Source organism: Sinocyclocheilus anshuiensis, unplaced genomic scaffold (assembly GCF_001515605.1).
Source record: "Sinocyclocheilus anshuiensis isolate Anshui unplaced genomic scaffold, SAMN03320099.WGS_v1.1 scaffold1237, whole genome shotgun sequence".
In the NCBI taxonomy this organism is placed as follows: domain Eukaryota; kingdom Metazoa; phylum Chordata; class Actinopteri; order Cypriniformes; family Cyprinidae; genus Sinocyclocheilus; species Sinocyclocheilus anshuiensis.
In genome coordinates this window covers 658,772-673,233 of record NW_015553581.1, presented here as the reverse complement: position 1 = coordinate 673,233, position 14,462 = coordinate 658,772, and the positions used below count along the sequence as shown (strand labels likewise).

General features: G+C 37.3%; 2 protein-coding genes across 5 annotated transcripts in view; both read right to left on the bottom strand.

Annotated features, from left to right (window-relative positions):
• tmem237a (transmembrane protein 237a) overlaps positions 1-821 on the bottom strand; it is a 7,227-nt gene extending 6,406 nt beyond the window's left edge. For all 4 annotated transcript variants that reach the window (XM_016460244.1, XM_016460242.1, XM_016460240.1 and 1 more), the window contains exon 1: positions 650-821. The gene's annotated coding sequence lies outside the window, so the exon portion shown is untranslated. The remainder of the gene's footprint in view (positions 1-649) is intronic.
• Positions 822-968: 147 nt separating this feature from the next.
• Positions 969-9,815, bottom strand: LOC107668389 (MAGUK p55 subfamily member 4-like). Its single transcript, XM_016460239.1, has 17 exons — positions 9,455-9,815; positions 8,425-9,334; positions 7,911-7,992; positions 7,274-7,359; positions 7,060-7,131; positions 5,880-6,076; positions 5,727-5,785; positions 4,958-4,975; positions 4,725-4,766; positions 4,269-4,289; positions 4,079-4,126; positions 3,803-3,976; positions 3,595-3,675; positions 3,200-3,293; positions 2,973-3,081; positions 2,742-2,876; positions 969-2,604 (listed from the first exon to the last, which is right to left on the bottom strand). Exons 2-17 carry the CDS (start codon positions 8,458-8,460, stop codon positions 2,416-2,418), a joined length of 1,443 nt encoding a protein of 480 aa, XP_016315725.1. The 5' UTR covers positions 8,461-9,334; positions 9,455-9,815; the 3' UTR covers positions 969-2,415.
• Positions 9,816-14,462: the final 4,647 nt, after the last annotated feature.

The window sequence follows — 14,462 nt, the reverse complement described above, 5'->3', positions numbered from 1 at the left end:
GGACTGCGGTGGCGAGTCCACAGTCTCCTCTGTCTCGACACTCATCACCTCTACCTCCTCGGAGGAAGATAAATGAAGTGCCTGGCTCTCTCTCCGGGACAGACACATACACAGAGCGCTACTGAAGAGCAGAAGCTGGTTTGCGCTCTGCTGGATGCGCTTTTATACTTTCTGGTGCTTATGTCACCCTGCTCGTGATGTCTCGCTGCTCCATTGGACTGATTTGACACGTGCTTCAGAACGCGGTCACGCAAGGGCGTTCCCAAAGCGAATCTCGACGCAGCTCGAGTTCCTGAAGGGGAACTAAGGTATGTTAAGGAGATGAATAGTAAGTGAGAAAAACGGGACTTTAGTGAGTCTATCCCTTGTAAATGTCAACAGACCAGTCAACTAACTCTGACAGCTTTATATTACCATTCAGATCAAATAATAATAAAAATTATCTAAATTCTACACAGCTCGCTCTAATAATCAACACAAAAAGGCATAAATTTCACACATTAGGTTTAGTCTAGGCAAAGGCTTAGTACGGAGCGACCGAAATCCAGTGCTCTGTGTTTTTATCTTGACATATCAATCAAAGCACACGCTTCTTATCTTTAATGACTAATGCTAAAGATCTGCTATAATCCTGAGTGGCATAATTTACCGTTTGTTTTCTTCCCATTCTTGCCTGGCTGGAGTCATGGTGGCGCAGTAGTTGTTGGTGTGAGATGAGGAGAGTCTTGGCTGTGCAGTCAAACTGTCTAATCCTGGGCTTAATCCTCACAGACGTGCAGCTGCCAAGGAGGGAATTAGTGTGGCATAGATCGGTGAGTGAGGACAGCGCAAAAAAAAAAAAAAAACTATAGAGATTGAAAATCAAGGCTTCTGATTACAAATCAATAAATCTATAATCTACCACACCACACACACACAAAAGTTAATTGGAAAAACAACTCATCTAGAGGAAGAAAAAAAAAAGTTTGGAAAAATAACCATATACACTTGCAATCAAAATGATTCAACCCCCTTGACCTGCAAAACATTCTGCTGCCGTGAACAACATTTTATGAAAACAGTTTAACCAAGGCATCAGTAAACTATTTTAGAAAGTTTATTAATACACATTTGAGTGATTCTGATAATGTGAAGTTGATGAAAAAAAATCTAAATTATTCAATACCCCAAAAGTCAAATTTTGCAGAGAACCTTTTATTCTTTATAACCTCTAATAAATGTTGCCTCTAAGTGCACACAAGCTTCTGACACCTCTCTACTGAAATCTTCACCCATGTGCAAAAGCTTCCAGATCACTGATAGACTTTTTTCACGTTGCCACTGCTTTCTTCAAATTCCACCAAATATTTGAATGAGATTTAAATCTAGAGATTGAACACTCAAGAACATTCTACAACTGAACCAAGCTTCAGTAGATTTGGATGTATACTTAAGGATGTTTACCCTGCTAGAAAGTCCATCGATCATCAAGCTTCAGTCTCTGCACCGAAGGCATCACAATCTTTGCCAAAACAGTCGGATACTTCAAAGAATCCATGATGTCCTTCATACAGTCAAGATTTCCATTCCTGTAACAGAAAGCAGTAAGGTGTCCCAACATGAAGGCCATGCTTGTCTAGTGTTCTTCTTATACTCTCCATTTAAATGTTTTTTCCTCCTTTCATCTGGTTTTCTTGCAAGTCTTTGGCAGTAAATCAAGTGTTTTCGATCTGATCGAACATTTTATTCCCCTTGATGATACTGTGCTTTTTCTTTAATGCCCTCAAAGTTTTTCTAGTACAACACATTTGAAACTTATGAATAAGGCTACCAGCTGCATCTCTAGGAAGCATCTTTTAGTGACTTGGAAATCTTCTTGTAGCCAAATGTAATAAAACATTTTCTTCTCTATAGCTTTTGTGCGAGCTCTTTTGACTTGGCCATATTTGCAACTTAACTTAAGCACATGCATGGGCTAAATTTGTATATAACTCAAAAATATTATATATTGGTATCATACACTTGTGATATGACATTAAACTGTAACAGATGCAGTTTTTGACAGTTCTTGTAAGACATAAATAACACTTACATTTCTTCATTCACAAAAAATTGCTTCTACGCTAGTGTAAACATACTTCAGATCACCCGAAATAAACCTATAAATCTCATAAGACATCTAGTGAAGACCCTCAATGCCTAAATATGTGTTTATAGTATACTGTATGTACTATGTACTAGTATGGACCATGATAATCCAAACGATTGCTGGTGACAAGGCAATCCTACAAACAGGATTTTACTTAGGGGTTCACATGAAAGTTAATTTTCCCTAAACTTCACACAAAGGCATTCGTTTTTTTCAAAATTCAGTTCTTTTACATTAATTATAACCATTCAAAAATTCCCTTGTTTGTTCTTATGCATGTCTGTCTGTCATAGATGATCAGGAGCAAACCAGCTGGCAGGAATCCACTGTGGTTCTTCTTGAGCATGTTGTATAGCCGTGAACAGATCCATGCATGAATCTTGCAGGTCATCGTTCACAATCACACAGTCAAAGTACTGACGATGCTTGGCTTCCATGGTCCTGCTTGCTTCCTCAATCTCCTCAAAGTCTTTATCCTGAGCAGACCAGTGGGACAATGTTACATGTCATAACCAGAATTTATGAACACACTCTTTTCTTTCAGTTCATAGCTGCTTATCAATCTATTATCAGAAACAAAGGTACCACAAGAAATATCAAATGCATATCTTACATGAAAGCATCTCTTAATGTAGCTATTGGCAAGAAAATGTGGGTCTTTTCTTGTTTGTCTCATGCGTGCTGGGGACGGGGGCCGCACAAATATGATGTAGGGCTTCAGCGTTTTGGTTCTGACTGAATGAATGCACTGGAATAAACAGATATGTGCAGGTGCATCACTGTTTGCACCCTAACTAATGATAAAAACACAAGTGTGGTTTTAATAATCATTAATGACACTTACATGAGGTTCAAGGTCAATAACACATATTTTTCCATTGTCCAAAACATCTTTGACTGAGTCTAAGCTGGTGCCGTACATGTGTCCATTATGCTCTCCATACTCAAGAAATCTGGATATTGTTAAAAACACAAAAAACAATCCAAAGTAAGCTGAATCACAAGAACAGATCATCAATTATATATATGGTTTTTTTTATTTTTATATTTAAACATAAACAAAAAGATTACTTGTGATTAACCACCATGTACGCAAACACTTCTTTGGTCACAAAGTTATATTCCCGCCCATTCTTTTCACCCATTTTTTGGGACCTTGTTGTGTCTGGAGCAAAACAAGAGACATGCTGTAACATCAGATTGTTTTGTTAAATAATGTTAGATGCTGTTAACAATTTCAGACGTTTGTTAACTTCAAACACACAGTCACTCTTTAAGATCTAGCCGTCCAAACACAATTTCAGTGCCTTGTTTGAAATACTTATTACTCTTTCTGCTTCTACATAATGTAGAAAGTTTCAGTGATATATGAGGGTAGGCTGGATATTTTTTTTTTACGATATTCCAAAAAACTAGCTTACAGCACCTTTAAGTCAGAGATTAAAGGGATCATATGGACAACATACAAGATATTGGTCCCTGGTACGTATTAGGGTTGATTTTGATTAGCCTCCTGCGTAGTTCGTTTACACCAACTCCTGATGGACCTGTGGAAATATGGAAAAGTATTGAGGCTTTAATGGGACATATTTAAATCAGCCAGTGAGACACATGATTGTTAGTTATTGTCAGTTCATGCAAGGATATGATAACCCTGCACATAGAGGACCATACCAATGAGCACAATGAGACGGGGGGGATCGTCTATGTGGCGCTGGTAGTGGAGCACCTCTTCACAAATGGTGGCTGAGGTGTTATAGCAGCTGCTGACCCCACAGGAATAACATGACGGCTTTCGTTTGCTGTATGATTTCCTCCTCCACACGCGCAGACTGTATCGGAACCCCACTGATTCAAACAATTAAACAATTCACTTTTCATATATGTGTATGCGTTCATATGAGCCGAAATTGAAATTTATCATTTACATTCATCATTCAGATTTCATACCTATATATAATCCCTGCATGTGTTCACCATTCTCACCCTCCTCTGACCCTGGACAAAACAAAGAGTGGGTCAATGTAAAGACCATTGGCAAACGTTTTAATAACAAATCTTTAAATCAGCAAATCTATATAAAATCTAAATTATTCTCTCATTCAGTGAAATGCTCTTTCCTCAGAAAAGACTTACCTACCGAACTCAAAATCTTCTTCATCTGTAAAAACAAATAAATGAATTCAACATTGTGCTAAAATTGTTCATACAACCCATTCTATTACTATGGAAGCCTGTTTCAGCAACGGAATAAAACAATTAAAAAGGCAATTGTCACTTTTTTATCTCACAATTCTGACTTTTATGAGTTTATATCTTGCAATTCAGAGTTTATTTCTCAGATCTGTGAGAGATAAATGCAAAATTGCGAGACATATACTCACATTTCTGAAAAAAAAAAAAAGTCAGAATTGCGAGATGTTAACTCAAAATTGCTAAATAAAAACTCAGAATGGCAATAAATAAAGTCAGAATTTTAAGATTACAAGTCATTATATATATTTTTTTAAATCTGTGGCAGAAATGGGCTTTCCTATATTACCACACAGAATAATAAGTTAAATAAATGAAGACATGGATTCTGTGGGATAATCACCTGTTTCAATGCATGTGTTCTCATCCATTATCTCCTCTTCTCCTTTAGAACAAAGAGAGTTACACTCAAGACACTCACCCAGCACTACACAACTAATATTTTATCCATTATCTATTTACTTCATGCACACCCATTACAATCAATTCCTAATAGACAAAACAAGTCGTAATAGACAAAAACAAGTAAACATAAACAGAAAAATCACAGGGAAAGACAAAAAAAAAGATACATACCCATATCTGCTGCGCTCACTTTGGATATCAAAGCAAAGAAAATGACAAAGAATTAGACTAGTAATTAATAAATATTAATAATATTAATGCAACATGGTGGGTAATCATATGAACAGACTGCAATTAGTACATCATAAGTGGTCATAGCATTCTTTAATTCGATTTATTTTTTCTGGGTTAAGCTTATTATTACAAATGTAAAGATGACTTTTTAATTAAGAATGACTCTCTCTGACCTTGAGATAATATAAATGAGCGGTTTCTGCTACTGCAATTTTAAATGATGTTTAAAACATCATGTCATGTGCTGCAGGATTGTCGTCAAGTCTTATATAGTTTTAACTGCTCCATCCTTCAATAATAGCCTCTACGCAAAACCTGCATTACACTGAGCAATCTGTGCTGAATTGTGCCCGAAATGTTTCAGGGACTTGTTTGACAGGGACCTTGCAAACTTCAAACGCTTGTTTCTAATTCCTCAGAAGGATATGCACAAGAACCTGGTGTTTAGAAATAATAGTATCTATCCTTCTTTCACCTTAATGGTTGAGCATAAGGTGGACAGGACTAGTCAATCAGTCATGAAGGAAGGACCATGCCAAGAACAGCTCACTTTCAAGCTTCTTTAAAGTAATTAGATCAGGATGGAGAGAGGGCAGGGTTAAGAGGCTTATGATGCCAACTAACATCTTAAAGAGTGCAGAGAAATTCATACATCTGTGTGTGTGTGTGTGTGTGTGTGTGTGTGTATGTGTGTGCTATAACATACAGGGTCTGATGCAGGTGTGAGCTTGATAAGGTTGGGACCACCATAACTCTCTTTGCTTACTGCAAAACAAGGAAATAAACATCAGTCTTGGTCAAAAATCAATCAATGGCATAATTTTGAAAAAACTTAAACTTAGCATAATTCAAAACTGACTATCTGAATTGGTTAGTGGAGGGTATGAGGCCACAACACAATGAGGCACTGTGGAGTTTCCTGGCCTGCCACCATCGGATGTCCCTCTGGTCTACAATCTCCAGCAAGTCACCTTTACTGAAAGCCATGCCTGCATCTGGGCAGGGGATCGCAGGGTCTTGCAGAGGACTGTAATCCACCATGGCTCTCATATATAGCTAATAGGAGAGAGAGACAATTAACAATAACTTTTTCTTTGTTTACTTTTTTAATAAGTCATTCTTTTAACACAGCAAGGGAACTCACTATATAGTATTTATTAAATATATAGACCAATTTGGTGTTTGCAAACAGTGATGACATTTTTTTGTGGGCGGATTCTATCTGGTGGCAGAAAATGACAGTTTTAAAGTAGCAGTCTACAGAAGCCATGGAATAAAAGAATGAAAAAGGTAACTTTGGGTTTGTATTTCAAAATTCTGACTTTTTTCTCGCAATTCCGAGATTATATCTCACAATTCTGATAAGGAAAATCAACTCGTCATTCTCTCTTTTCCCCTCAGCTCAGAATCATGAGTTTATAATCCCACACTTCTGGCTTTTTCCCCCCTCAGAATTGACAAACTTGCAATTGTTGAGTTAAATTGAGTTCTAAAGTCCGAAGTAGGATATTTAAACTTGCATTTGCGAGAAAAAAAGTCAGAATTGTGAGATAAAATAGGTCAATGTTATAGGTTTAAATAGCTTTTTCATGCTGTAACTGTAGGCTAACAGAATATGTCCCCTATGAACTGCATATGTGAATATTATGTACTTTTTAAATCAAATTTATGCTTTAACAGTAGGGTAATCATAGCAGGTTTCATCCATAGTCTGTCTGTTTAAACATCTGCATTTAGCTTCAAATGGTGTCTTTGACGACAGTATTTTATAAAAATTATTTGCATTCCGATTCTGACATCCAAAGGCACAACAATACATATTTTCTCTTATTCCGTGGATTTTACCCGTTTCCCTCCTCTTGTTCCCAGTGTTTTTCTGCCACCACAATGCGTGCGCAGCTGCAAGTGACGTAACTGTGACGTCTACTCCAAATTGGTCTGTAGTATTTATACAATATATAGTATTTATTAAATGTATTCATTTATTAAATATATTTGTAGAATATTATAAATATATTTATTAAATACAGTGCACTTATGGCTGGTTGGCTGTTGGCAGGTTGTGGTGAATTAGGGATCACTTTAAAAAGAATATTTCCCTGAGATTGTACCTATAAAAGTGTGCACACTGCATGAATAGATATGGTCATTATAAGAGTAGGGAATGGTTTGAAAGTCTTAGATATTATGTAACTGGAAGAGAGTGGGGAACGTTATAAGAAACACAAAAAGAGGTTTTAATCTTGACTTTACCAGCGTCTGAATGACGCGCTCGGGCTGCAGTCCCCGCACTTTCTGTCCATTCACTTCCACCAGCTTGTCGCCAGGATGAAGAAGTCCTAAATGGCACACACACACACACACACATTAGAGAATACAAAATTATCACGTTGTGGTGTTAATGGCTCAGAAACACACACTTCACCTTTAAAGTCAGCATGAAATTAAAACTCACCCTATCCAATTTCTAAGTGTGTTACTGATCTTATTTTGAACAATTCATCCATACATGTTTTAACCTCATAATTCTTAAAATATCATAATCTTCCATCGAAAGGATTGGTGACGTATGATGGACTTCTCCAATCATTTAGTCTGCTTAAACCCCAACCCTTTCTTAAAATTGACATCCAATCAACAACGGATGGATAGAACCAAGTTCCTCCATACATTTTTTTCTTTTTTTGATAACCTGTTTCACATGGGTGTACTGTACATTACAATTCTGAAGAAATGATCTGATGCTACTTCCGTTTCATCACCACTTTAACTTTTTGCATCAGTTTAATTACATGATTAAACCTATCAGAACACTTAATAAGTATGAGCTCAAAGAACAAAAAGTATATAAAAAAGTTTACTTACTAAAAAGTAAAAAAAGGTTACTTACCACTGCGATCTGCCAGTCCTCCATGTATCACCCTTGCAATAAAGATGTTCCCCGTTCTTTCATTCTTCCTAATAGTTACCCCCTAAAATTGTGAAAACACACAAGAATAGTCAATCAGTTGGTTGTCAATGACAACAGGCATCACATGGTGATTCCCACAGAAGATCTTACTCCTGCACATGAGTGGAGGAAGGCTGTGGGTGCAGTGGAGATCATGTTATGATGAAATATTAGGAGGATGGACATTGCGGTAATGATATTGCAGAATCCAGTCATCTCAAACAGAAACATGCCTGACTTGACCTAAACTAAAAGTGTGACAGAGGTCAAAGAGGAACTTAGAGTTTGGGAAAGACACATAGGGTTGATGAATGGGTTGATGAATGAGCCTCAGATGAAGAATGCAGCGTTTTTAATTTGAAGGCACAAGCACCAATCAATGAATCATTCCATGGATCTTGATTGTGGATGAGATGAAGAGGAGATACAAATAAGAAAAAGATCAAGTAATTGCCTGTTTGTAGTGTAGTTCCATTGTAGTGAACAACATCACAGCATTCGGTAAAGTCAAAACAAGCAATTTCAGCAAAGAGTAAAGTGAGGAGAGAGAAGTGGGAACACAGTCACTCTTATTTCCTCATCTTCGACTTTTTCTTCTTGCTAGAGAGGCACAGTATTGTATTACAGTCACCGTTAGGAGTGGAGGTCGTCAAACTGTTTGATAGGGAAGTCTGTCCAGTTTTACTTCCTGGTGTTACAGACCGGTTTCTGGTCTGGCATGATGAAGACTTGCATGAGTTGCACTGTGGTGCTACATGAGAAAAATCCATGTTACAGCTTAAAGAAGAGGAGGAAAACAATGATGTGGTTGAAGATGAAGACGATGAGATGGAGGATGAGACATGAGGAGTGTTGCTGAAAGATTTCTTGGCTGGCGCAATCGGCTGGCCAGGCAAGTTGGGCACACTTGCCATTTTTGAGATGTGTTGGGATCTAGAAAGTCACTCCTGGAGATTTGCTAGCAATAATAAGACCCTGCAGTTTGTCCACCACTTCCACCAACAGACTCAATGCCTGGGCGTTTTCCTCTACACTGTCTGTCATTCTCTCAGTTGCCTCTACCATCTTCTGCCTGAGATCTCGAGCGTCACTGGTGCTCTGGTCCATACTACTGGCAACGGTATGGATGGTTGACCTCAGCTCATCCAGGCTGTTTTGCTTTGTGAACACCAGAGCTGGATGAGAGCGGGTGGCATCTATGGAGTGGTGCCGTTGAAGCAGAGGGCTGGAGGGGGCTGTCTGGGAATGGAGGCCACATCCAGGTGGGCAGCATGAACACGGGTATGCTAGAGATGAGGTGTTGCAAGCTGTGCATGTATGGTGTTGATCTTCGACTAGGGTTTCGACACCATCTGCACAGTTCTCTTCATTTATAATAGACAAAACAGGATAGATTAATTTGGTTTCAGAATTAAACACTGTAAGACAGTGTTTGGCCTTGTCATGCCAAACAGTAGATGTCTTTGGGACATGATGAGCCTTACCCATAATCACAGAGTCATAAACGGCCGGAGCTGAGAGGTTCAGACCTCCTCCCGAGAGATGGGCGGTTTGGCAGCACAGGTTACATCTACCGGTGGACTGATACCTGGGCAGCGAGTGCGGCTGTCCTGAGGGTATGGAGGACAGCAGACTGGTGGAGGATGATAGACCGCCTGCAGACCCCAGGAGACTCTGTTCCTCTGAGCCAAAATGTCTGGCTAAAGCCAGTTTCTCCACTGTGAGTCGCCTAAGGCTGTTCCAGAAACTGGGCTTTCCCTCTTTGACACACTTATAAGTGAGAAAACAGGATGAGCATGCTAACCAACAAACGTTAGACCAAGAAAAAGCTTGGGTATCTTGCAATATGGTAAAATAAGAGTCAAGTAAAAGCACATTCTGTTGCAATGACAAAATGATCTGTGTCTCTATTAGGATGGAACCGGATGTGGGCACTCCCTGAAGAGGATTATTTTGTGACAACAACCTTCTGGATATACATTATCCTGCTTTTTATGCTTCTATCTACCACAGAGGTAAATAACTGGACTAAAATAGTTAAAGCTTCAGGAGAGAAAAACTGTTCCTATTAAGTGGCTTTGAGCCAAGATGAACAAACATGATGCTACTCTTGATAAGTTCTTCAATGTGACCATCCGTTTCAAATGTGAAATGAATCATTTTCAATTAATAACGTTAAAACTTTAGTCATATTGGTTTCATAGATTCACCATAGCATTGAAATTTTATATATGTGACCCTGGACCACAAAATCAGTCATAAGGGTTTATACATCATCTGAAAGCTGAATAAATAAGCTTTACATTGATGTATGGTCTGTTAGGGAAGGACAATATTTGGCCGAGTTACAACTATTTGAAAATCTGGAATCTGACGGTGCAAAAAAATCGCCTTTAAATTTGTCCAAATGAAGTTCTTAACAATGCATATGTCAGACTCTAGGCCAGGTTTTGTGTGTGTCTTTGCTCCCTATGTGCTCCGTCTTCCAGTTTCTCTGTCTCGTGTTTTGTACTCCGTGTCTCCTCGCTCCTTCGTTCCCGTGTTCCTCGTGTGTGTGAACTGTGACAGAACGACTGACCAAAACAGTAAGCGGCGCTCCTTCTTCCGTGTTTTATTTTCGTTTTTGAACAGTTTTTTGGTTTTCCTTTCTCTCCACTGTTCGTCTCCGCGGTACGAAGACAGCCCAGCTGTGAAGCGTGCCGGGTTTTTTTTTGGCTATTGCTAAAAATATACCCAAGTGACGTAAGACTGGTTTTGTGCTCCAGGGTCACATATGTTCATTAAAAACATGGCTTTATCTTTGTGTTTGTTGGAAAATCAGTCAAACAAATATATATTTTTTTTCTATTATTTGGTAGAAGTCATCATTTTTTCCCTTATGAACTTGTTATTCGATTTCGGCCACATCTTTCTCAGACATGCCTGTTGACATACTTTTATTTTAAGGTGTCCTTGTTACACTATAATTATACATTTAAGTAGTGAGTAATATTAATTAACATGTACTTACTATAGGGTTAGGATTATGGTTTGATTTAGGGTTAGTTGCATGTAATTATTTATAATTTATGTTACATATAACAGAGGCTGTAAAATAAAGTGTTATACTTTTCATTTCACTGTAATATCCATCTAGAAATAAGCAGCATTGTAGATTATAACACAGGACCGTGATCATTAGAATGAATAAAGTGAAGTGCGCAAAGAAAACAAAAATAACGACTTTATTCCACATTTTCGTCTCTACTGCGTCACTTTGGACGCGCGTTCCCGACAGTATTATGACGCGAGCGTGTGGCTCGTGTGGCTCTCGTAGCTTCGTAACTTTACAGTTGATCCACTGATGTCACACGGACTACTTTGTCGATCATCTTGGTACTTTTCTAGACCTTGAACGTGGTAGTTACCTTGCTGTCTATGGGAGGGTCAGAGAGCCCTCATATTTCATCAAAAATATATTAAATTGTGTTCCGAAGATGAACGAAGGTCTTACGGGTTTCGAACAACACGAGGGTGAGTAATTAATGACAGAATTTTCATTTTTGGGTGAACTAACTCTTTAACTGGTCATTTTGATTCTGTATTCCTAACATCTTCAAGTGCCTCTAATTGGAAAATTACCCACGTATAAAAATATTAGAAAATGAATTAGAATAACCTAATGAGAAGGAAGCAGTATTATAAATAATTTACCTGCTATAAAACAAATCAATGACAAAAATAAGACCATAATTTGCATTTCTGCTGCAGAATCATAAATCATGAATTATGAGTGCAAAACTGACAGGAACGTTACACATTTAGCCGATTACTTGTTTTAAAGAACAAATTATAATAGCTTTAACTTGTCATTTTTATTAACTATTCCTAACACTTTTAAAATTACTAATTTATAACATATTTAAAAAATATATTTATTTGTATTTAAGACAAAAAACAAACCTAGTTAATTTATAACTTTGAACCTGGAGATATAACCAATATGATGGTCAGTCAGTGTCATTTATTACAAAGATCATCTACAACTACACAATTAATGCACGTCAAATTTAAGTAATCTGGAAATTATTCAATTCATTTTAAGAATGAAATTACACATCGATTGTGATCTCTGAACGAAAGCAGGTCAAGAGTCTGTCATATGAAGATTAGATTATGATGCCGCACATAACTCCTTACACTCCTGCCACTGTCTTCCTCCAAACCACACTGATGCTTCTTCATCCTACGTTTAGACCAGGTAGCTGTGGAGCATCTTGTCAGTTGAGCTTTATATTAAGGTGATCTTCTGCTTCTGGCCTGCCAACATGCATGATTTTACTATAAAATGTCTCTGGAAACTCAGATTGTAATCCTTTTCTATCCCATTTAATCCAGCGAGGGGCCGGCCTCTCTCTGTGAGCAATTCCATAGGACCGCCTGCCACTCAAAGCTTCTTACCTCCGCCTGCTTTTAGAGCTCAATAGACACACTCACACTTACACAATACGGCCAACCAACTTTACAGTTAAAATGGAAAATATGACACATAAAATCAAAAGACTCAGCCAAAGCTAAAGACAAAGCTAAAAATATATCACAATGCCAGAGACTTAACAACTTAACAATTGCAATCAAATGAATAGATAGGGGAAAACATATTTAAAGGAGCAATGTGCATTTTTTTTAAAGAAATAATTCATCCAAAACTGAATATTTGCTGAAAATTTACTCACCCTCAGGCCATCCAAGATGAAGATGAGTTTATTTCTTCATCTGAACAGATCTGAAGAAATTTTGCATTACATCACTTGCTCACTAATGGATCCTCTGCAGTGAATGGGTGCCGTCAGAATGAGAGCAGAAACAAATGATAAAAACATCACAAAGGTCTTGTGAAGTGAAAAGTTCTATGTTTGTAATAAACAAATAAATCATTAAGGCGTTTTTAACTTCAAATTACTGCTTCCAGCTAAAATACGAGTCTAGCTTTAATATTGCTTTCTTCTGAAAAAGTCATCTTGTCTGAATCAGGAGAGAAATATGCACAAATCAAGAACTGTTTACAAGCAAAAACACTCCAAAACAGTTCTAAACAAATATGTTGGTGTATTTTGATGTGAGAGGACAACAGGGGATGGACTTTTTCTCTGGAAGAAGCGTTATTATGGACTTATATTTTGGTCAGAAGTGACAGTTTAAAGTTAAAAATGTCTTAATAATAAATTTGTTTCTTTCAAACAAACAGATTTTCGCTTCACAATATGTTAGTTGATGGACTGGAGTCATGTAGAATACATACTGGATTATTGTGATGTTTTTATCATTTGTTTGTGCTCTCATTCTGACGGCACCCATTCACTGCAGTGGATCCAGTGGTAAGCAAGTGATGTACTGCTAAGTTTCTCCAGATCTGTTTAGATGAAAAAAAAAAAAAAATTCTCATCTAGATTCTGGATGGCCTGAGGGTGAGTAAATATTCAGCAAATTTTCATTTTTGGGTGAACTATTCGTTTAACTGTAATAATGTCAGAGCTAAAATCCAGGACATCACATTGCTGATAGTGACAGGTGTTACTTGACCAATGCTAATGGTCTTAAATTGAACCTCATTAATTCTTTCTATTATCTATATTATTATCAATTCATAACTATATAAGCAAGGTGACAGAGAAGAAAACCACAACATAAATTTTATCTCGCAGGTATGGAATGTTTATTGAAGTAGTGAAAGTAGTATGCCAGAAAACGGTTTACAAAAACAGTTTATTCATTCCTTTTTTCATGACTTCAATTGCACAAATTGTTGTCAAACTGTGTTTGACAAATTAATTTTCAAGGTGATGGTCACATTTACAGAAGATCAACAATGAGAGTACAAGTAGTTTATCAAAACCAGTAATAAAAAATAAAATACAATAAAATCAGCCTTTGTATTTAACAGAAAAGGTGCTGTTGTTTTTATGATCATCGTAAGCAATACTTCAGTAACCAGTCTAGCCAATGACAATGACCTAACTAGTGACAAACCAAAATTTGCGAATAATGACACCAGCTAATAATTGGCTGGTTTTCAACAAATTTAATAACAAATTGATGATTTTCAAAGATTTTTTAGAATTTTGCACAAATTATTGTGTAAAGTTATTGTTTGTTTCATTTCTTATTAGTAAGTCATATACTGTATATAAACATTGAGCCATCCTGCTCTCTAGATTTTGGTAATCAGTCTTTAAAAACCCACATCTGCCAACCAGATCTCACAACAAGCCTGTGTGACATCAGCAAAACTCTTTCAGTGCATGCTCAAATGTACAAAAGATGCATTCAGAGGAAAACACACACACACACACACACAGTACTTTTTCACAAGTTCTTGATCGGCTTGATATAAGTGAAATAAGTTCATTCATGAATAAAGGCATTCGTGAAACAAGCAAAATGTAAAGGTTATTGCTAGTTTTGCCAGTGCAAAATACTACATGCTGAGGTCCTTTAGGGGCCCAGCCATTG